Genomic DNA, 23,719 nt, shown 5'->3' with positions numbered 1-23,719 from the left:
TTCAGATAAGTCACTAAACAAGCAATGAGCAACAAAAACAATAAACACCAACAACAGCAAGCCTGGGGAGGGGTGAAGAATGTGATTTCCAAAGTTGCCACAATACATAATTTTAACTAATCAGTTTCAACAAAAAATTATGAGACACGTAAAGAAACAAGTAAACATGGCCCATCCACGGGGGAAAAGATCAGTCACAGAAACTATCCTTAAAGGACTAACTAGATGAATACTTGAAATCAACCATTATTAATATGTTTAAAGAAATAAAGGAAATTATGTCTAAAGAACTAAAGAAAATATTAACAACCAAGGTCTCACCAAATAGACAATATCAATGAAGAGATAAAAAACATGAGAATCATACAGAAATTCTCGAAATGAAATTAAACATTTATAAACAACTAAAATTAAAAACTCAGGGCTTCCCTGGTGGCGCAGTGGTTAAGAATATGCCTGCCAATGCAGGGGACACGGGTTCGAGCCCTGGTCCGGGAAGATCCCACGTGCCACGGAGCAACTAAGCCCATGCACCACAACTACTGAGCCTGCGCTCTACAGCCCACGAGCCACAACTACTGAAGCCTGCGCGCCTAGAGCCCGTGCTCTGCAACAAGAGAAGCCACCGCAACGAGAAGCCCGCGCACCACAACAGAGTAGCCCCTGCTAGTTGCAACTAGAGAAAGCCCGCACGCAGCAACGAAGATCCAACACAGCCAAAAAATAAATAAATAATTTTTTTAAAAAAATAAGAATAAAAATTCATTAAAGAGGCTCAACAGTGATTTCAGTGATTTGGGAGAAAAAGCAGCAGCAAACTTGCAGATGAGTCAATTGACACTATCATGTCTGAGAAAGAGAAGAAAAATGAACAGGAAAATAAATAAATAAACAAACAAACAAACAAACAGAGCCTCAGCGATTATCTTCTTACTATACCAACATACACTTAATGGGAATCCCAGAAGGAGAGGGGAAAGGAAAAAGGACAGAAAGAATATGTGAAGAAATAATGACCGAAAACATTCTAAATTCATGAAGCTCAACAAACTCCCAATGGGATAAACTTAGAGATCCTAACCTAGACACATAATAAGCAAAGGATTAAAAGAAAAGACAAAGAGAACACCTTGAAAACAACAATAGAGAAGCCATTCATCACGTACAAGGGCTCCCCAATAAGATTAGTAACTGATTTTTCATTAAAAACAATGGAGGCAAATGTAAAATAGACAGCTACTGGGAAGCAGCTGCATAGCACATGGAGATCAGCTCAGTGCTTTGTGATGACCTAGAGGGGTGGGATAGGGAGCGTGGGAGGGAGACGCAAGAGGGAGGAGATATATGCATAGCCGATTCACTTTGTTATAAAGCAGAAACTAACACACCATTGTAAAGCAATTATACTCCAATAAAGATGTTAAAAAAAACCCAAAAAACAAAAAACAATGGAGGCCAGGCAGCTGTGGGATAATATATTCAAAGTCCTGAAACTAAAAATATCAACCAAGAATTCTATATCCAACAAAACCACCCTTCAAAAATGAAGCAGAGAATCCTCTCTGGACCAAAGACATTTCAGTCTTTACATGAAGCCCTACTACCAATATGATAAAGTGCAGACTTGGGGCATGGGGGGTGGGGGGAATGAAGGAGAATTTAGGACATTTCTTGATAAGCAAAAAATAAAATAAGACTCTGAATTGAAATGAAAGAACACAGTACAAGAGCTCAAATCCACATGAAGACATAAAGAACACCAGTAAAAGTTCAGTCAGCCTTCCATATTCGGGGGTTCCACATCTGGGGATTCAACCAACCGTGGACCAAAAAGATTTTTTTTTAATTTTAGAAAGCTCCAAAAAAGAAAACTTGAATTTGTCACATGCCAGCAACTATTTACATAGGATTTATATTGTGTTTAGGTATTTTAAGTAACCTAGAGATGATTTAAAGCATACAAGAGGATAAGTTATATGCAAATACTACACCATTTTATATAAGAGACTCAAGCATCCATGGATTTTTGGCATCCACAGGGGGTCCTGGAACCAATCCCCCACACATCACAAGAGGTGATGAAAAACTACAAAGGTAAATGTAAAACACAGGTAAACATAAAAGATAGTACAAATGTTATTTTTTTGTTGTTAACTCTTCACTGGTCCTACATGACTTAAAAGGACACTGCATAAAGCAATAATTATAAAACTGTATGTTGGCTAGCTTATAATGTACAAAGGTGTAATCTGTATAACAAGAATAGCAACAGAGAGGAGGGGAGAAAATAGGGCTATGTAGGAGTAAAGATTTTTTTTTTTTTTTTTTTTTTTGTGGTATGCGGGCCTCTCACCGCTGTGGCCTCTCCCGTTGCGGAGCACAGGCTCCGGACGCGCAGGCTCAGCGGCCATGGCTCACGGGCCCAGCCGCTCTGCGGCATGTGGGATCCTCCCGGACCGGGGCATGAACCCGTGTCCCTTGCATCGGCAGGCGGACTCTCTACCACTGCGCCACCAGGGAAGCCCAAAGAGTAAAGTTTTTAATACTAAAATTAAGAATAATAATTCAAACTAGACTGCTAAATTTAAGATGTTAATTGAAATCCCCAGAACAAACACACTAATAATTCCATAAAACAAACAGCAAGAAAATTAAACTGGCATACCAGCAAATATCTATTTATTACAAAATAAGGCAGTAATGAAAGGATAGGGGAACAAAAAAGTCATGACGTACAGAACACAAAGAGCAAAATAAAATAGCAGAAATAAAGTCTACCTTATCAGTACTACATTAAATATGAATGGATTAAACACTTCAATTAAATGGCAAAGATTTTCAGGCTGAATAAACAAACAAGACCCAACTACATGCTATCTACGAGAGATTCATTTTAGACACAAAGACACAAAGGTTGAAAGTAAAAGGATGTAAAAAGATAATCCATGCAAACAGGGTTCAAAACAGACCTAGGGTGTTTATAGTAATATCAGACAGTATAGACTTCAAGACAAACATTGCTACCACTGACAAAGAAGGACATTTGTACAGTGATAAAAGGATCAAGGTATCAGAAAGACATAATTATAGGCACCTAAGAACAGAGCCCCAAAATACATGAAACAAAAAGTGACAGAACTGAAGAGAGAGCTAGGCAATCCATCCGTATTAACAGAAGACTTCAGTATTGCACATTTCAAGTACAGATTCTTCTCAAGTACACATGGAACATTCTCCAGGACAGACCACACGTTGGGCCATAAAACAAGCCCCAATAAACTTCAAAGAACCGAAACCACAGAACATAGAAATTATGATCTGTGACCACAATAGGATAAAATTAGAAATGAATAACAAATAGAAATGCGAAAGTTACAAATAATGTAGGTATTTAACAAAACAGCCCTAATAACAGGTCAAAGATGAAAATAAAAGGGAAAGTAGATACTACTTTGAGATGAATGAAAATGAAAGTACAACATACCAAGTGAAATAAGTCAGACAGAGAAAGACAAATGCTGTATGGTATCACTTATATGTGGAATCCAAAAAAAAAAAAAAAAACTAGTGAATATAACAAACAAACAGACTCACAGATATAGAGAACAAACTAGTGGTTATCAGTGGGAAGAGGAAACGGAGAGGGGCAATAAAGGGGCATTAAGAGGTACAAACTATTAGGTATAAAATAAGCTACAAAGATATATCATACAACAAAGGAAATATAGCCAGTATTTTATAATAACTATAAATGGAGTATAACCTTTAAAAATTGTGAATCACTGTTTTGTACACCTGTAACTTACGTAACATGGTACATCAACTTTACTTCAAAATAGAAAGCACAGCATACCAAAACTTATGAAATGCAGCCAAACAAATGCCTATATTAAAACAAAGATCTCAAATCAATAACTTAACCTTCACCTTAAAAAACTGAGAGGAAAAAAAAAAAGCAAAGCAAATCAAGCAAAAGGAAGGAAATAACAAAGATTAGAGTAGAAATATATGAAACAGGGAAGAGAGAAACAATAGAGAAAATCAACAAACCAAAAGTCAGTTCTTTGATCAACAAATCTGAGAAACGTTTAGCTAGAGAGATCAGAAGAAAGAAGACTCAAATGACTGAAATAAAAATATGAAAGAATGCACATTACTACTGTCCTTACAAAAATAAAAAGGATCACAAGAGAACACTATGAACAACAGTATGTGAAAAATTAGTTAACTTAGATAAAATGGACACATTCCTGGACAGACACAAACTACCAAAACTGACACAGGAAGAAACAAAATCTGAATAGACCTAAAACAAGTGAAGAAATTGAATTCAGGAATCAAAACCGCATCCCTAAAGCAAAGCCCAGGCCCAAATGGCTTCACCTTTGGTGAAGTCTAACAAATGTTTAAAAAAGAATTAGCACCAATCCTTCACAAACTCTTTCAAAATAGAGACAAGAATGGGAGAAACTGTGGGCGGGGAGGACAGAATAAGGGAACTCGCTTGTCCTTTCCAGTCAGTTTTTCTATAAAACGAAAACTGCTCTAAAAAATAAGTCTACTAGGGCTTCCCTGGTGGCGCGGTGGTTGAGAGTCTGCCTGCCGATGCAGGGGACACGGGTTTGTGCCCCGGTCTGGGAGGATCCCACATGCCACGGAGCGGCTGGGCCCGTGAGCCATGGCCGCTGAGCCTGCGCGTCCGGAGCCTGTGCTCCGCAACGGGAGAGGCCACAGCAGTGAGAAGCCCGCGTACCGCAAAAAAAAAAAAAAAAAAAAAAAAGTCTACTAATTAAAGAAATATATATATACCCCTAAAAAATAGAAGAGGAGGGAATGCTTTCTATGAGGCTAATATTACAGTAACAACAAAACCAGAAAAGTCATCACAATAAAAGTACAGACCGATAATACTCCTTATGAATCCAGCAGAAATAAAAAGAGTTGTACACCATAACCAAGTGAGATTCGTCCTAGGAATGCAGAGTTGGTTTAATATCGGAAAATCAATTAATATAATACATCATATCAATAGAATAAAAAACAAAGTTACATAATCATCACAGTAGATGTGGAAAAAGTATTTGAAAAAATCCAACATCCTTTCATGATAAAAAACACTCAAGAAACTAGGAATAAAACTTTATCAACCTCATAAAGTCATACAGAAAAAAACCCAAAGCTAACATTATAAAATATGGTGTGAGATTGAAAGCTTTTCTTCTAAGATCAGGACAGGACAATGCTGTCCCTTCTCAGCACTTCTATTCAACATCTTACTGGAAGTTCCAGCTAGGGCTTTTAGGCAAAAAAAGAGGAATAAAAGGCACCTAGATTGGAAAGGAAGAAATAAACTCTCTCTACTGGCAGACGACATATCTTGTATTTAAAAATCCTAAGAAGTCCACGACAAAACCATTAGAACCAGGGAGTTCAGCAAGGTTGCAGGATTCAAGATCAATACAAAAAAATCAATTGTATTTCCCTACGTTAACAATGAACCATCTGAAATTGAAATTTAAAAATTCTGCTTACAATAGCACCAAAAGAAAATACATAGGAATTAATTTAACAAAGGAAGTGTAAGACTTGTCCACTGGACACTACTAAGCAATTGCTGAAAGTAATTAAAGACTTTTAAAAATGGAAAGACATTCCACGTTCATGGACAGGAAGGCAATGTGTTAAGATGGCAATATTCCCCAAACTCATTACAGATTCAGTTCCTACCAAAATCCCAGCTGTCCTTTTTTGCAGAAATTGACAAACACATCATAAAATTCACATGGACACGAAAGGCACCCAGAACAGCCAAAACAATCTTTAAAAGAACAAACGTGGATTTTGAAAGTTACTACAAAGTTAAATTTACCAAGACAGTGTGCTACCAGTAGAAGGACAGGCATACAGACCAATGGAATAGAACTGAGATTACAGAAAGAAATTTTTTTGGCCACCCCGCGTGGCTTATGGGATTTTTGTTCCCTGAGCAGGTATTGAACCCAGGCTCTCTGAACCACTGGACCGCCAGGGAATTCCCAAGAAACCTTTATATTAGTGGTCAGCTGATTTTCAACAAAGGTCCCACAAAGATTCCACGAGGATCAAAAACACAATGAGAAACTCATTAGGATGGCTATTTAACAAAACAAAACAAAACAAAACAGGAGATAACAATTGTTGGCAGGATGTGTACTGCAGACAGGAATGCAGAATGGTGCAGCAGCTGCAGGACAGAATGGTGGTTCCTCAAAAAGCCTACACCCAGAAGAACTGAAAGCAGGGGATGGGACAGATATTTGTGCACCCATTTTCACAGGAGCATTACTCACAGGGCAAAACTGTGAAGCTATAAATGGGAGAGAAAAATAAGAGAATCAGAAGACCAACTAGTCCAAGCGGTCATTATATTTTTAAAGAAACTTGCCCAGATCTAGACAGCATGGGGTTTCAGCCTGAAAGGCCCTCCAAGTGCACAAGACATGAAAAGAGTCTCATATAAGACCCATCATCATAAAGCTTCAGACAAACGGTGAGGACAAAGAGAACCGAAGTTACCGACATACGATAAAGAATCAGAATGACTTTGGGTTCTCACTAGAAACACTGAAAGCTGGGACACAAGCAGGGGAGCGGGGGCATGAACTTCAACATTCTGGAGGAGAAAAAGGACTTCCAACCTAGATCTCTGAACCCTGACAAACTATCAGTACCGAGATAGAATAAAAATATTCTCAGACTCAAGAAACGTTCCTCCTCCACATCTTTTCTCAGAAAGCTACTGGAGGATACGCACCACTATGATGGACAAAACCAAGAAGAACGTCGTCTCCAAGAAACAGCAGGTGCGCCTGCAGAGAAAGGTGCAGTGCGGTCCCCGGAGGACGATAACGTAAGCGAGAGGCAGTGGAGGCGGCTGCTGTGGGCTGCAAGGGCAGGCTCAAGGAGACGGACCTGACTCGTATGTCAGTGGGTAGAAGGCACTGGTGCAAGAGGAGCATGCAGACAACTACACAGATGAAGGCGAGACACTGATGCAGGGAAACAGGGTGCACGGGGGGTGGGGAGAGACGGTAAAGTCATCACAGTTCACCAAACATAAACAGGGAGCTGTGAACAGCCTACACAGCCAGAGAATAATAAACTAAATGTCGTCCTCATCAAAATGAAAACGGGATTACGTCTGGTGGACGAGGAGAGGGTAAGCGCACCTGAGGGAGGGTGCGAGGAACGAGAGCTGAAGTTCACCCCCCGTAATGGGAAGTAAAATTCTTAGACTGACACAAAACTAAGAAACAGCAGTGCATGCACAGTATTTAGAGGCAGAGAAACAGATACAACATGGTCAGTAAAAACAGCTGACGGTGTTTGCCTCTAAGGAAAAACGGCAGGAGAGAGAAGGAATTGCCTTTTTTCAATGTAACTTGTAAACCCAGTCAGCTCTCTCTGTACGAATGACAGAAAACAAAATTTAAAAATGAGAGGGGGTATTACAGAGCACATTTCTCATCTGCTTTTGCCCTGGGCCCTCCCTGTAACACCAAAGCTTCAGCAAGCAAATTAAAACTAAGAAAGCCTCAATTCTCCCCTTAACAATACAATCATGAGATAATAATGGCTAGTGAACGTTTATACAGTTTTTATGAACAAATATTATGAGAGCTATTCAAAACTGTAGGTTCACAGGAAGGAAAAGTTTAACAAATAGTTACAACGCATCCACTGACACGCTTCCGTTCTATCTTCCGTTCTACCTCAAACTATCATCAGAGTTCAAGCTGCTGCTCTTTCAGGAGCTTGGTTCCCAGGTGATGGTTCCAGAAGAAAGTTAACACCAGTGATCTTTTTACCAAAGCTTCGCAAACTAAAATACACCATATGGAATGGAAATACGTTCTGGTACATACAGTGGGGTGACAGTGAGCGTGCACGCAGGCTGACAGCACCTGTCTGTGAATCGAAGCCTTGGGTAGCGAGTGACAGGGCACCTACTGACGCTTTCCTCAGGTCCAAGCACACCTCACAAATATCCTACAGCGTATGGCCTCGTATAACAGACAGCTAGAAGTGAATCCTGTAGTACTTGTTTTCTGAACACATCACGTGTGTGAACCGTGAAAACAATACGTGTAAAACAATGGAAAATGGCCAAATACTACGCTGATGAAGTCCGCAGCTCAGCTGTGCTGACACCCCACGGAGGGGAGACACCTCCTAAAATGAAGACTGGGCCGAACGTCTCCAACTCCCTTCTCGGGAGGAACGTGACTTTCGCCAGCAGATGAAATACTCCAATAACTACTGAACACGTGGCCCCAAAGCATGATTCCAGCTCCTCCAAAGTGAAGCTGAGAGCGTACGAGTCTCTCTTCCCAACTGTGAAATGGGCAAGGAAAACTACTGCCAAAATCAGATCATTACTCTTAGTCCCCAAGTCAGGTAGCTGACATTAGGAAGGCATTCTTTTTCATCACGTATTTCCTAGAGATTCAATTAATCTTCTTCTCAAATACAGCACTCACTCAATGACCAAACTCAGAAGACGATCACGTTTTTATTGCAGGACTAAACGCAAGCTTTAGAAAACATGAAGCAAATTCCACGATGCTTTGTTAGTGCTATGGAATCTTGCCAAGCTGATGACACCCCTATGCTCTCACAAAGTAACAAAAAAACCCTGTAATGATGTAAAAGAACTCTAGAATATTCAAGTATTCCAGTCAGCCACTTGGAGCCACACATAGCAGATACTGAATTTCCCAAACAACGGTAGGAGATCCTTTCCATGTCTTGTTCCATCTGGACACAGTCCCCAACCAAATTAAGGTGGGGCCGGAGCCTCTGGCCCTCACAGTGTGAGATCCCACGTGATTGTCTTGTCATCAACACAAAGAGACGTGAAGTTTCCGATCCTTCCACTACAGTTTTTAAAGAACTAACAGCCGAGTTCTCCAAGCACTGTGTGTCTGCCAGATTTTTACAATAATGGCTGTAGAAGATGTGGGTCCATTTCCCTAGACTCCCCCTCTCCTTTCGGCCCAGAATTTTTAGGAAGGATTTTAGGTAACATGAGATAATGGAAACTCTCATTCCTGTTCACAGAGGCTCTATCTCTTCTGTAGCTTCTTTTTAATATTTATTTAATATTTCCTTTTTAAAAGGGGCTGGGGGGCTGATGGGGGGGGAAAGAAACCACATGACTGGGAATCTGGAAGAGAAGGTTCTAACCCCAGCTCCGCGCAGGGCCTTACCTGAACCAATCTCCGTGGAGGGGTCCCCAAGACTACCCCAGGTTTCATGATTCACCAGGAGGACTCACAGGCCTCAGCACAGAGTCACACTCCCATTTGTGATCATTATGGTAAAAGCGCACAAGGAAAATCAGCAAAGAGAAAGGGCGTGCGGGTGAAGTCCACAGAAACCCGAGCCAGCTTCCCACTAGAGTCACACACTGAATTCCCCAGCCACAGGCTGTGACGCCGCGGGTGGAACGCCGGCCACTGGGAGAGCTCGCTGAGTCTGAGGGCAGGGTTTACGGGCTCTGGTCACCCAGGCACCCCCCTGCCTAAGGCTCCGCAATCGCCAGACCCCCGCAGGAAAGCAGGCGGGCAGCCACGCCCAGGCCCGGCTGCAGCAAGAGACCCCCCCCACCCCAGCCAACTCTGTGGTAATGGTGGAAGACCCCACATCTAAGCTCCCGGGCCGCCCCTGCAAGCAGGCCCGCAGAGTGAGCTGCCTCCTGTGCTCATCTCTCTAGATCTCAGTTTCAGCATGTCACCTCCCCGTCGCCGGCTGCTACAGCGACCTTCGGACACGACCCCCGAATCCCACGGGGAAGACGGGGCCGGTCGTGGCCTGGCTCACCGTGAGCTACTTGGCGCGGTGGTGCCGTGCGGAAGCAGGGGAGGGTCTCGCTGCCCAGCGTCTGCTTCCCCGACAACGCTGGTGACGTCATCACTACCTAGCCACGCCCACAGCCGCCGCTGCTCTCCCGCTCAGCTGCACGCTCTAGTTTTCCCTACCAGCCCGGCCAGTACTTTGCAGTGCAGCTCCCTCCTCAGTGTTCTCACCATCTATTCAAAGACCAGAAGGCTGAGGTTCATGAAATACAGGAATTAAAAACCCCTGTTCTCACAGACGGCCTCTTGTAAAAAACACGTAAAGTCGCTGTATTCTCCTCTGCTGCCTCTGTCCTACTGAAAGGCTCTCGGTATAAACGGGTGGTCTCGGCCACACTCCCTGCCGACCCCTCCCCCAGGGCTCATGGATCACACTGTCTGCTAGCATGGACTATTTCCAGCACCATTATAAAGTCTTGTAGTGCTTAAAAAAAAAAAAAGAAAGAAAAATTACAGGGGCCATGGTGAGAGCAACACTGGGGTCAGATGTGACTCTCAACAAAGAAAGATGCCCCCCCCAGGTGCTCCAGGCACCCCGACTGCCTGGAGCTAAGTGGCCCACTTCCGTCACACCTGGCTGAGGGGCATCACGGCAGACGGCTCCTGTATATTTCAACATTCCATCCCACATCGAGATGCCCAAGAGTCCGTAAGCTCTTTTGTGGACCGGGGTGGAGAAAATGAAGAACAGGACTTCAGTCCGAGCCCTGACTTGCTAGCTGGGTGATCTCTCCAGCCACTTCCTGCCACCGGGCCTCTGCTGTCCCCGTGGACACAGTGACAGGCCAGACAAGCTGCTCTGTGAGTCCCATCCAGGCCTAACTTCCCAGGATTTTCACATCACTTTCTCCCACAATGGAACTGAGGGGCAAAAGGCTTAGAATTCATTTGGTGTAAGATTTCTCCGTCGTAGGTAAAATCATAGATGAGTGATTTTTCATTATTTTTTAAAATTTTGACTACGACAGAAACATCTGTGGACTCAAGCTGTCCTGGATGTGATAAGACACTGATCTCCTTGCACTGGAGACCTGGACATTGAGACTGGCATTCCTGACCAGAAAGCTATCATTTCAAAGAAGTTTTCCAGAATTATTACTTATATATTTCTATCCAGACTCATCCTGGAAAGGCTTCATTCAAACAAATATTTTCCAAGCCCCTACTATACTAGGTGTCGTGCGTATACAAAATGTAGAACCGTATGAACCGAGAGAATGCTGAATCTTCCAACACCAAACACTTTTAAATATGCTTCTAAAATCGGTATGTGGCAGAGGACGTGCCTGGACGTCTGGGTGAGAAAGTCTGACTTTTGAGCAAGTGGAATGAAAGGGGGCCCCTGTCACGTGATCTGGGTGAGATCTCCATCCACCGATCCTCTCACCATATATTCTTTCAGTCAAATTACCACAACAAAATAAGCAGTACAAACCAAGATGTTAACTGAGAGGGAGTACAGGGGGAAAGAGCAGAAGAAAGGAAAAAAGTCTGAACTCACCGGGACTGTGGCAATCCTTTCTTACTGAGATCTGCCCTCACACGTTCTCCTACATGTCTGTAAATTTCCACTAAGCTGTTTATTGCTGCATCTCGAACCTAGATATAAAAGAAGAGATCTTACAGCTGCTCTGTGTCATTCCCCAGCACTTCCTGCTGCGGACACAACAGGCTATACAACACCCCAAGTTTATCACCCACTCACCAGCGCGATTCTAAACACAACCCTTAAGAGGCATGGGACTAGACACGGCTGTGTGTGACAGCTTTGACTCTGTGGGCACAGTTCCAAAGAGGAGGAAAAAATTCAGACCCCATCCCTAGGTACCTGCTGAAGTCCACACCCCTTACTTCTTTCCGTCCTTTAAGACTATGTCTGGAAACCAGACCACCCTTCCAAAATAGAAAACACTACAAATAAGTGAATTATTCTAAAAATAAAACACCATGTAAAGCATTCTGGATGTAGGTCAAATAAACAAATACTTAGGGAGCAACAAAAAAGGATGGTAGAGGCTACACGGAGACTGCGTTCAAGAAGCTCATAGTTCTAAAAGGGAGATGGGAAAAAAAGTCCATAAATTCTACATTTAACACAGGGCAGGAAGTAATAAATGTTATACAAAAGAGTACAAAGAGCTCACATGGTTTAGGGAAGGGAGACAGCACACCAGGGGATACCAAGAAACAGTTTATGGAAGAGGAAGGAACCACTTAAAATGTATTTAGAAACACAGCATTTTACCAGGGAAAGATGGAATGAGACAGGCTCCAAACAAGGTAAGCAGCCTGCACAGAGGCATGAAAGCAGAGAAGCAAGGCATACACTTCGGGAAGAGCAAGGCAGCGGTCTGGCCAAACACAGATAGGAAAAGAAAGGTTGCGATATGGAAGGCTCGAGAGACAGAATGGACTTAAAAAAAAACAGAACAGGGAACTTTGAATGTGGGCTGTGTGTATACCAAACATTATAATTGTATCAATGTTAAATTTCTTGGATGTGAAAACATGTGATTACACAAAAATATCCCTGTTGTTAGCAGACACACACTGAAGTACCTAGGAGTAAAAAGATCGTGTGCTAGATACTTCCGAATGGTTCAAGAAAAAAGGTCTATTTCTGTGTGTGTGTGTGTGTGTGTGTGTGTGTGTGTACACGTGTGTATACACGTTGAGATATAAGACAAATGTGACAAAAGTTAAATGGTAAATATGGGTGTTCACTGTACTACCCTTTCCATTTTTCTATAGGTCTAAAATTTTGCCAATACAAAGGTGGGAAGAAAAAAAGTTTTTAAATCCAATGGACTCAAGGCCAGACTGTGGGGTGCCCAGGGGTGCCGAGGGGAGGAGAGCCAGCAAAGACAAGAGAGCAACCACGACTGCAGATTTGGTCTCAAGCAATGAAATCAAAGACACAGAGAGGAAAGAAGCAGGGGTACAAACAGTTTACAGCTCTGAACACTGCCAAGTTACCCTTTGAGGTAACAGCGGTATACGATAGGTAATTTTTACAATTTTCCCCCTTGTGATAGAAAAAGGCAAATTCTAGGTTATTACTTCTCACCCAAAACCTGATGCTATGCACCAAACTGTGGTGGGTGCTATGCACCCACCAGCCCCGGAAACAATTCATATGTTGATGATGGCAGTTAGAGATAGGCCTGTAGAGAAGGTAGTTAAGCTAAAATGAGGTCCTAAGAGTGCGTCCTGATAATAACAGGAGGGGCGTCTTTATAAGAGAGACGCCAGGCAGCTCCGTGTGTCTGCTACCCAGGATGAGAACCCTCAGTGGAGTGCGGCCACGCCGACACCCTGTTCCGGGACTGCCCGCCTCCAGAACCGCGAGAGACAAACTTCCGTGGTTTAAGCCTCCCAGTCTATGGTATTTTGTTACGGCAGCCTGAGCTGACTAACAGAGATTACCAGTTTATTTTGGAAAGGAAATAATTTCTGATGTTAGGAAACATTTCCATATTGAAACATGCACATCTTACAAAAGCAGTCAATGCCCTGTCTTGAGGATCAGTGACAAGTGCATCGCCGTTGCTTACTTTCTAGTGATGACGTCTGTGCAGAGTCAGAGCAGATCACACTGGGGACCCCCTTTAAAGAGCAATCGATACCCTGTCTGCTACTTACAAAGTCTGGGCTATGAAGAGTTTAAGGGACTTAGTGGAGAAATGACTAGCCTTCTAAGTGAAATAAGTCAGACAGAGAAAGACAAACACTGTAACATATCGCTTATATGTGGAATCTAAACAACACAACAAACTAGTGAATAAAACAAAAAAGAGCGAGACTCCCATATATAGAGAACAAAGTAGTGGTTGCCAGTGGGGAGAGGGAAGGGAGGAGGGGCAATATTGGGGTAGGAGAAATGGGGTTACTATGAGATTATATGAAATCATGTGTGAAGCTTTTGAAACTGTAAAGCCCTATAGAATTTAAAGAATCTTTCATTCATTCATCCAATCAATTAATAAAATTACTAGCCTTAGACTCAAAGTAGGCCTGAGGACTTACTTGGCCATTTAGAGGCTGCATAACTTCGGACAAAGCCTTTAAACTCTTTCATCCATTCATTCACTTATACATCCTTACTGGAGTAAAACTGCTTTACAATGCTGTGTTTTAAACTCTTTTAGTCTCCGTTTTCTCCTTCGTAAGTGGAAGGCTGCTTTGAGATTAAAAAAAATAATGGAAAGAGGGCTTCCCTGGTGGCGCAGTGGTTGCGAGTCCGCCTGCCGATGCAGGGGACACGGGTTCATGCCCCGGTCCGGGAAGATCCCACATGCTGCGGAGCAGCTGGGCCCGTGAGCCATGGCCGCTGAGCCTGCGCGTCCGGAGCCTGTGCTCCGCAACGGGAGAGGCCACAACAGTGAGAGGCCTGCGTACCGCAAAAGAAAAAAAATAATAATAATAATGGAAAGAAAAAAAATGGATTCAATTCAACAAATGTCTGACTGCCTATTACGCGCCAGAGTGGGGGCGCTACACGGCCCAAGCAGGTAACATGATGCGTGGAGCAGGGTGGGTGCACGATGACCAATGGCCCCGGCCCGGTTCCCGCTGGCGGGGGAAGGGGGATGCCCAGCCTCGGGCAGGCGGCCGCCAACATGTAGCCGTGGGGCACAGGTACGGCTGTGCCCCACCTCCACTCTTCTGCGGAAACTCAGAAACGCACCTCCCAAAGGTCAACTCGCAAACCCAAACTCCACGCGTGAAATGAAGTCATCCTGCAGACACGTGTATGTGCACAGACACAGGCCAGCGGTCTGTGCCCCGTGTTTATAGGCATAAAGCACTCAACACAGTGGCCTGTGGAACTGGTATTATCTCCATCTCTCAGACCAGCAACCTTAGCCTTTACATAGCTATTCCTCAGGCTTAGAAAGCTATAGGGCCAGGGAGCATCTGAGGGTGTAAACGACCCTTGATTCAAGAATCACAGAAGAACGGATTGTCTGTGGCACTACAAAGTATCGCAGCCCAACTGAGAAGGGGCGTCCCCTCAAAGCAAGTCGGTTCAGGCTGAAGGGACCATGCAGTGCTCCCCCCCACAGGCCGCCACGGGGGCCCCACGCGCTTCTGCCCACCCGCAGGCTCGCCACGCAAAGGACCCCAAGAGCTCAGGCCACCAGGACAGCAAAAGACCAGGGCCCCGTACATTAAGCTCCATCTGCCGGGCCCTGGCCGAAGGCTTTAGAGAGCCTGAGGCCTTCAAATCTACGACCTCGCTCACCGGGCCACTGCTGAGTGTGACACAGAGGAGGGCGGAGCCTGGCGGGCTGGCCACCTGCCGAGGCCCACAGTCACCTCACTGCACCACGCTGCACCCCAACGTGGGCACCAGGAACGGGCTCCCTACACAGTGGAAACTCCAGGGGGAACTTCACCCCCAGGGACAGGGAGGGCACCCGGAAACCCACTCGAGGCCAAAGCCACCCTGTCCCCGCAGCCACCCGCCCACAGAGAGGATGTCTCAGACCCGCCCACTCCTCAGGTGCCAGTCAAACCCTCTGCGGGGGCTTCCTTCCCCTGCCCCTACCCCCCTAAGCCCAGCCAGCCAGCCAGCGCAGGGCCAGCTGCGGAGAGCTCTGAGATCAGTGCCGGCCCCTCAGACACCCCGAGATGCTTCTAGACTCTGAAGATGCGGATCAAACTCCTCAGCAAAACAGATGGCAGGCAGAGGGGGGAGGCCCTGTGGAGGCGACCGCTGCCTGCCCTAGGCCAGCTGAGCAGCTATGAAGTCAGAGGTCTGCAGGCAGAACTGGAGTTCTCCTTATCTGACAAAGAGGCTCCCCATCGAGCAGGTGTCTTGGATGCCCCGGCCCCGTCCTCCCTGGCCCTGTTCTCGGCTCGGGAGATAAAGTCTCCCGAGTGTAAATCCACCCCATAACCCTGGTCCCTTCCCTGACAGCGGGCTAACACCGCAGCACGGGATGCGGCTCTCACAACGAGATACGACAGGGAACCTAAGCAAAGCTTCCGGAAGATGCCCGTCCACTCTGCGAAAGAGGGTAAACACAGGGACACTCAGGGAAACGTGCACATGGACTGGGCACTTAATGATATGAGAGAATCAGGCATTCTTGAGGGACAGGAGGTGATAATGGTGTTAAGTTTATGTGGGGGGCTTGGTGGGGGGTGGAGAGCCCTTACCCTTTAGAGTATTTAAGAATTAAATGAACCAATGTTTAAGATTTCCTTCAAAATAACCTAGATTTTGCTTCCAAACAATGGGGTGGGGGAGGGAAAAAGATGAAAGTAAACTGGCCTCGTCTGGTCAGCTGCTGAGGCCAGAGGACGGGCCCGAGGGGATGCTGTACGTCACTTCTACCTACGTTTGAACCTTCCAATCTAGAAAAGCTGAAAACAGGAGAGGCACATAGGAGCACCGGGCTTTCATCTGCCAGGCACGCGGGACACGCGTGCAGCTGGGCTGTACCACGCAGGGCCCATGAGCAGAGCTGCAGAGGACAAAGCCCAGGGGGTGGGCAGCCCAGCAGAAGTGGAGCGGGACGCGCAGTCCTGGGGACATCACTGAGCCGATAACAGGCCCTGCGGCCTCCCTACCTCAGGCCCCCCCTATACGCGGGATGATACATTTTCCCCACTGCTCTGGTGATTCTGAGTTGGATTTTGAGTTACTTTCAGCAGCCAAAAGCATCCTGAGCCACACAAAGCCTGGGCATGGGCGCCCGCTCTGAGAAGCTGAGTCACTCTGCACTCAGACCAGTATCAAAGGACTCACAGCCTCTGGGGCAGGAGTGTTTGCGGGGCTCAACACACACACACACACACACACACACACACACACACACACACACTCTCTCTCTCTCTCTCTCTCTCTCTCTCACTCTCACTCTCTCTCTCTCACTCACCCCCACAGAGGACTGAGAGCTGGATGGAAGCCGACCACAAGGTCAGGGGCCCAGTGCAGTGACAGCACCAGCAAAACACACAACCGTCCTCTCCGGCCTGAGGCATCCATGGCTAAGAGGGGAACACCGCTCAAGCAGCCATGGGGCGTCTCCTCAGTCCTAAGGCCACTGGAAGGCAGTCCTGGGACGATCAAGAGGAGACAGGGGTAGTCCTGACCCTCAAGGTTCAGAGACCAGCAGGAAAGACTGACGAGAAAATGAAAATAAAGTCAGGAGCACAAGCACACACGACATACACACGCACCCTGGAAGGAGGGATGATTAGGTGGGTCATTCAGCATCAGAGGAGTGGGCGTGGAGCCCCCGGGTGCGGGGAGGTGAGGCCCGCGTGTCTGTGTCTGCACACACGCGCATACGTGCGGGTAAACACTCCTAAGGACTCCGCGGATGCTCAGTGTGGGAAACTGGCTACAGGCGCTGCCACCCCGGACGGCTGACAGCCGCCCACTGAGCCCGGCCTCGTGCACCCCGGCACGCCGCCTCTCTGAGGCCGGCGGGGATACTCACATCGCCTGTCAGGCCAGTGCAGGCACCCGAGTGAGGAAGAAAGAGCCTCGGCCAGCCCAGCTGGCTCTCCCGCTCTACCGAAGGGCCACGTGGTAGCAGTGACAGCCTCAAGGAGTGAACCCCTTGAGGGACTTTTTTCCACAGAAAACAAAGTGGAGACAAGACGTTAAGGGGGCAAAAAGGCAAAATAGTCCATGTGGTAATTCAGAATCTTTTTAAAAAGTAGCTTCAGTTAGGGACTTCCCTGGCGGCCCAGTGGTTAGGACTCCACGCTTCCAATGCAGGGGGTGCAGGTTCGGTCCCCGGTCTGGGAACTAAGAGCCCGCGTGCCGCAGCGTGGCCAAATAATTAAAAAATACAAAGTAGCAGGGGCTTCCCTGGTGGCGCAGTAGTTGAGTCCGCCTGCCGATGCAGGGGACATGTGCCCCAGTCCGGGAAGATCCCACATGCCATGGAGCGGCTGGGCCCGTGAGCCATGGCTGCTGAGCCTGCGCGTCCGGAGCCTGTGCTCCGCAACGGGAGAGGCCACAACAGTGAGAGGCCCGCGTACCGCAAATTAAAAAAAAAATAAATAAATAATAAAAAAAACAAAGTAGCTTCAGTTATTTTCAAATTGATGCTGAACATAAAGTATGATCCAGCAAATAAAAATATCTAAAACTCAAATTTCCAACGTCGGATACTTTCAGTGAAGGCTGGATAGAGGATGCACGGAAAGAAGCAAGTGGGTGCGGGTGAGGGAGAGCAGGGACACCGGCCGGCGGCGAGCGGGAAGCGGAGGAGCGGCCGGCGACCGGAAGGGGAGCGCAGCAGGGCACCCAAGAGGAAGCGGGAGACACAGCCGGGATCAAGGGCAGAGAGGCGGAGGGAGAAAGGATGCGGGAACGGGAGGCTCTGCGACCCGGGGGCCCTCGGGGCTGAGCTGGGGGCGCTGGAGGCAGAGTCACCTGCGGAGGGCACTGCAGCCGCCGCCAGTCAAGGCTGACAGTGAGACGCCGCCCACCACGTACCGTCGGCCCCTGAACACTGCGCGGGGAGGGGGCCGCCAACCCTCCAGGCGTCCACAGATCTGCCGGATCCAGAGCACCGGGGGCCACGCAGTACCGCGGTGTTCCCTACTGAACAGCCACCTACCGGTGCACCTGCGCACTCCGATCCCATGCCGTTCAACGGGCAGGTGTACGTTTCTTTTGTGAGTTACTGTTCCTATTTCCAGCCCCACATCTAACCAGGTGTGTGAGCCAACGTGACAGACAGGGCTCTGGGTGATAACCAGACCTGACCTGCGAGAGAAGTGGCGCTTCCGGGGCCCGGGCTGCCTGCTCACTGCTCAGAAAAGCCCCACCCACCCACCCTGACACCAGGGAAGGGGTGCTTTGACGTTTTTGGGTTTTGTTTTACTTTACATAAAATAACATGCACAGATCAGTCTGAAGCGTTTCCACAGTTATATGCACCAATGTGGCCACCGCCCAAAACAAAACGTGGGCCCTCTCTGTCACCTCCGAGAGGCCCCCACAGGCCCTATCCGGCCCACCTCTCCCACCCCAGAAGGGGGCCGCTGCTCCGCCATCAGCATCGCTCCCTCCCCATGCCCACCCCTCTAGCTGCAGAGACGGTGACCAGAGTGACCTTCTCTTGGAGGCTGGTCTGATGACATCGCTTTACAGGCTAGCGAGGGCCCATCCCAACGTGGAGAAGAGGGCAAAGCAGGCCCCCATCCACCAAAGACGCTGATAAATGCTACTGGGCACTAACGCCCATCACCTCAACCAACACCCGGAGCTCTAGAGAGAGAAATAAAGTCCCACCCAGAACCAAAATGCACCCTCACTGTCTACAGCCAATGATTTCTCTTTCTCACTAAACGCACTCACCTGGCTGTTTGGATCTCCGAGCAGGTTACATATATGTGGCACGATCTTGCTTAGTGTTAAGGTATGTGCTCCAGAGCTGAAAACAAAAGCAGTGCTTTACTGTTGGTGGGAAGAGAGGAAAGCTCGCTGCCCTCTCACCCCTTCGTTCCCTCCCTCCCCGGGCGCATCGCCACCTCCCACCAAGGCTCGCCCCTGACCCTTCCCCCTCTGCTTCCAAACTAAACGCACACCCGCACGGCCCCTCCGCACAGTTCTAAACTGTGAGTGCTTCTCAGGACAAGCCCCGCCGCCCCCGGCTCGGGGTCCCTCCACCTGGTCCAGCCCTTCGCTGCCAGGCCGCGGCCGCAGCCTCGCCCACGTGGGGTCCTGTCGTCTTGATACTGCCATGCGTCACACGGTGGTCCCTACTCTGGCCAACTCCGTGCACTCAGCCACCCGGCAGGCTCCCGGGGTCCTCTCCTAATCGCCCTGCTGTGCGGCTCTCTGCCACACCAGACGTTCAGTTAATAACCGCTTGAAGACAGACTGCAATAAACGGCTGAGAGGACGCCACCTGAATGCTGCCCTGCTGGAGGACAGCTCAGCTATCTCCAGCTATGCACCGCCATAAACTAAACGCTGTCACAGACACCCTCTGTCAACAGGACTCTCCGTGATTCCTTCCTGAGTACTCTCTCAGGACAAATTCTTAGATGTGGAACTACAGTAAGCAAAGGCTAGAAACATTTTTTAAAAGCTTCAGAGACCAGGGACTTCCCTGGCAGTCCAGTGGTTAAGACTCCGTGCTTCCAGTGCAGGCGGCACAGGGTTCGATCCCTGGCTGGGGAACTAAGATCCTGCATGCCACGTGGTGCAGCCAAAAAAAAAAAAAAAAGCTTCAGAGACCGAATTTAATGGTCCCGAAAAGTCTAGCACATTAAGAGAGAAAAACTTATAAGGTAATATAAACGTTACAATCTCCATTTTGTTTTTAAAAATAATAAAACTCTAAAGGCTGGAACAAAATGCTACATGTTAACAGTGATTACCTGAAGATAGCAGAATTATAGACAATAATCATTTTCTTCTTTATGTAAATTTTCTGTGATTTCTGTAATATAGTATTACTTTCGTAATCAGAAAAGGTGATTTGTAATTTTTAATTTTAAAAAAGGCTCTCCTACAAATAAGCACTTAAAAAAATGTTCAACATCAACAGTCATTAGGGAAACACAAATTAAAACCGCAATGACACAGCACTACACGCATATCAAAATGGTTAAAATTAAAGACAGTGGTAACAATGCTAGCGAGGAAATGAAGAAACTGAATCATTCATACACTGTTGGTGGGAATGCGAAATGATACAGACAACTCTGGAAAACAGTTTGGCAGTTTCTCTTAAAAGTAAAGATGAATCTACCAAATGACCCAGCAGTTGTACTCTTGGGCACTGACCCAAGAGAAATGAAAACTTCTGTTCATGTAGAAACTGGTACATGTGTGTTCACAAGAGCATTATTTGAAATAACCAAAAACTGGAAATATTCAAATGTCCTTCAACGGGTGAATTGTTAAACACACTATGATACGTCTATACCAGGGAATTCTACTCATCAATAGAAAGGAACAAACTACTGTTCAGGCAACAACATATATGCAATCTCAAGGGAATAACGCTGAGAGGGGGAAAAATGGTCAATCTCAAACGGTCACATTCTGTGTGATTCCATTCATAAAATAACGAAATCGCAGAGCTGGAGAGCACATGAGTGGCAGCATGGGGGCACCTGGGGCGAGGTACGGGTCTGCACCTTGAACATGGCAGTGAGTTACCCAGAGCTGCACCCGTGAGAGCTATGCACACACGACACGCGTGCGTCCTGGAAGAACCTGAACAAGCTCTGTGGATCGTATCTACACCAGCTTCCTGGTCTGGACCCTGCACTACAGACACGCAAGACGACAGGTGGGTGCGCAGCACCTCCCAGGACGTTTCCCTACAACTTCCTGTAGATTCGTGATGATTTCAGAATTAACAGTTACAGATACAAAAGCTTAGCCGAGGACACCCTGAGGCCCCACCAGACTTACGTGTTGAGTGTGGCGACCAGGCAGAGACACGTGCCTTCCCGGGTGCGGAAGTTCTTGTGCTTGAAGCCTCCCAGCATCCGGTCCCACACGTACTGCAGGCGCAGAGGACGGGGGGTGGGGTGAGAGGAGAGAGGGCAGCTTCTGCAGCCCCGTCCAACGCGGGGCCCATGTCGCAACAGGTGCCAAAGCCCTCCCCACCTCCACCAGCTCATTTTGCGCCCCCAAGAGCTTGCTGGAAAATGGTAACTTATGCTCGTATATCAAGTTAAAAACGGTCAAAACACATTTCTTTATATAATTGCGTTTAATTCTCCCGACAACCCTGAAAGGGAGGTGAAACTGTCCCCATTTTATGGGTGAGGAAAATGAGGCCCAAGGTCACATACTGACACTGCTCTCTCAGCTTGAACAGCTGTGCCCACCCCATCCACAAGCCAAACACCTGCTCAGCTTTTCAGGCCAATGCAGGCTTTACCTTTCCTGGGAAGGCTTTTCCTGATGCCTCCCCGCCCCGCCACCCCACCCTGCAACAATGGACAGCTGGACCCCTGTCTGTCCATCCCGGCAGCCCCAGCTCACCAGCAGACAGAGACCAGGGCTGCAGCCAGGCCTCTGAGTGCCAGGACACCACAGCTGCATCTTTTCAGAGATGTGCAGAGTCAGTTATGTAAATGAGCTCAACTCTAATGGATCAAACCAAGCACTCGATACCCGTGCTAAGTCCACTAACTTATTCAAAGGTATACCTCTGCTGTTTATTGTTTAAATATCCTATGGTGGGGGGGAAGAGGGGCCAGATGAGACGCCATGAAAGTTTTCCTCTGAAAACCCCTGGCGCTCTGCGGGACGGAGCGCCCCGCCCCCACCCGGCCCGGCCTCACCTGGGGGTTAGCAGCCTGATCCATGATCTTCAGCAGCAGGGCCTGGTCTTGCTCCCTCACAGAGTCTTTAGCGTCGCCCAGTCTGTCTATTAAGCTCGGCAGCACTGGAAATTAAAATGCAAACGGATCAAATGAAAACCTAGCCTGGTGGCCTGTGGTCACCAACTGTGGGTATTTCAATTAACAAGATATTTCGAAATCCTGGCCTAAATGATGCACATCACTCTAAACCCACCAACCCTGTAATTCTACCCTTCCTGCTCAAATCCATCCACGGGAGCTACTAGGCGAATCTGCAGAAATCCTCTGCATGGACACACTGTCTTCTTCCTTACCCCACCTTCCTCTAGGCAGCTTCCAGCATGTTTTTAAGCTGCTGAAATGCTATTAACATGGATGTCGATGGAAGACCTTGGCAGGAAAGAGTCAACACAAAAGGAAATCCAGGTTAGACAGAGGGGCTCCAGCGTGTCTGCTCAGGGGGAGTGGGGAGGAGAGCAGGGGAGCAGGGCAGGAACAGGCATTATGGCTCAATCTGTTTTTACTTTTACATCACATCCACCCAAGCTCATCAGACAGAATGCAGCTCTCCGCCCTTCCTCCGCCATTCCTCCGCATGGCTGGGGGCGGGCCATCACTGCTGCTCCAAGGGCACCTGGGTATCAGAGGTCAATTTTCTTTGCTCCTTCTAAACGTCTATAAACATTTCTTTTACAAGAGATAGCCCTGAACAATTCAGCTAATTTAGGGGGAAATGGAACGCTACTAAAACATCAAATTCCTCAGAGGGACTTTTTATTTGCAGATGGGCGGTTTGTACCAGAGTGGGAAGAGCTCACGACTTTAGCTCAAGGTGCACACTGACCAGACGGTTAACAGAAGAACAAATACATGTGTACCAATTGAAACCGAGAAACTCTACAAGGAAATGCCTGCACAGAGACGCTTAGTGTTTGTATTGTCATCATCAAAGCCCAGAGGTCGGGAATTAAATCATCTCTTAATCTACGGAACCCGGGGTTATTTTATTTTATTTTTCTGACTTACTGCTCTCCCTTCAAAATAAGAGTGATCATTTACCACACACTTGAAATGACATCTACAACCAAAGTGGAAACAGTCATAGCAACAAAAATCTGTTAACAATACAGCTGCATCGGATCTGCAGGATCTCTCAAAGAGAGAAAGCGATGCCTCCCAAAGGGAAGGGTCAGGGACAAAGAGGGCTTGGTTGGCACCACAGCCTGATGGCTAACTGGAAGAAACCAAAGTAATAGTTGGTACTAGAACAGGGAGGTGGAAGAAGCCAGCAGAAAGGTATGGGGGTGGGGTGCCAGCAGGGGTGCGGAGGTGGCAGATCCGGCCACGCCCAGGAGGGGGGCGAGGCAGCAGGGCAGCCGTGACATCTAAAGATGCAGGAGGAGGTGGGGGCGGGCTGGGGGGGTGGGGGACTAGAGGGTAAGGGTGGAAGGCGGGTACGGCCAAGTGAAGCTTTGGCGAGAGCCAGCGAAGGCCGGGGGCTGGAGGAGGAGAGAGCT

The 23,719-nt window shown here is 47.3% G+C and overlaps 1 protein-coding gene across 21 annotated transcripts in view; it reads right to left on the bottom strand.

Annotated features, from left to right (window-relative positions):
- CLASP1 (cytoplasmic linker associated protein 1) overlaps window positions 1-23,719 on the bottom strand; it is a gene marked incomplete at both ends in the record, with an annotated part of 231,564 nt that overhangs the window by 155,488 nt on the left and 52,357 nt on the right. For all 21 annotated transcript variants that reach the window (XM_079710818.1, XM_079710805.1, XM_079710806.1 and 18 more), the window contains 4 exons: window positions 11,398-11,495; window positions 19,228-19,303; window positions 21,301-21,392; window positions 22,182-22,285. In XM_079710818.1, the coding sequence (XP_079566944.1) occupies window positions 11,398-11,495; window positions 19,228-19,303; window positions 21,301-21,392; window positions 22,182-22,285 (370 nt within the window). The remainder of the gene's footprint in view (window positions 1-11,397; window positions 11,496-19,227; window positions 19,304-21,300; window positions 21,393-22,181; window positions 22,286-23,719) is intronic.

This window comes from Hyperoodon ampullatus (genome assembly GCF_949752795.1).
Source record: "Hyperoodon ampullatus genome assembly, chromosome: 8".
NCBI classification, from domain to species: Eukaryota; Metazoa; Chordata; class Mammalia; order Artiodactyla; family Ziphiidae; genus Hyperoodon; species Hyperoodon ampullatus.
The sequence above is the reverse complement of the archived record's forward strand: the minus strand, read 5'-3'. Positions and strand labels throughout refer to the sequence as shown.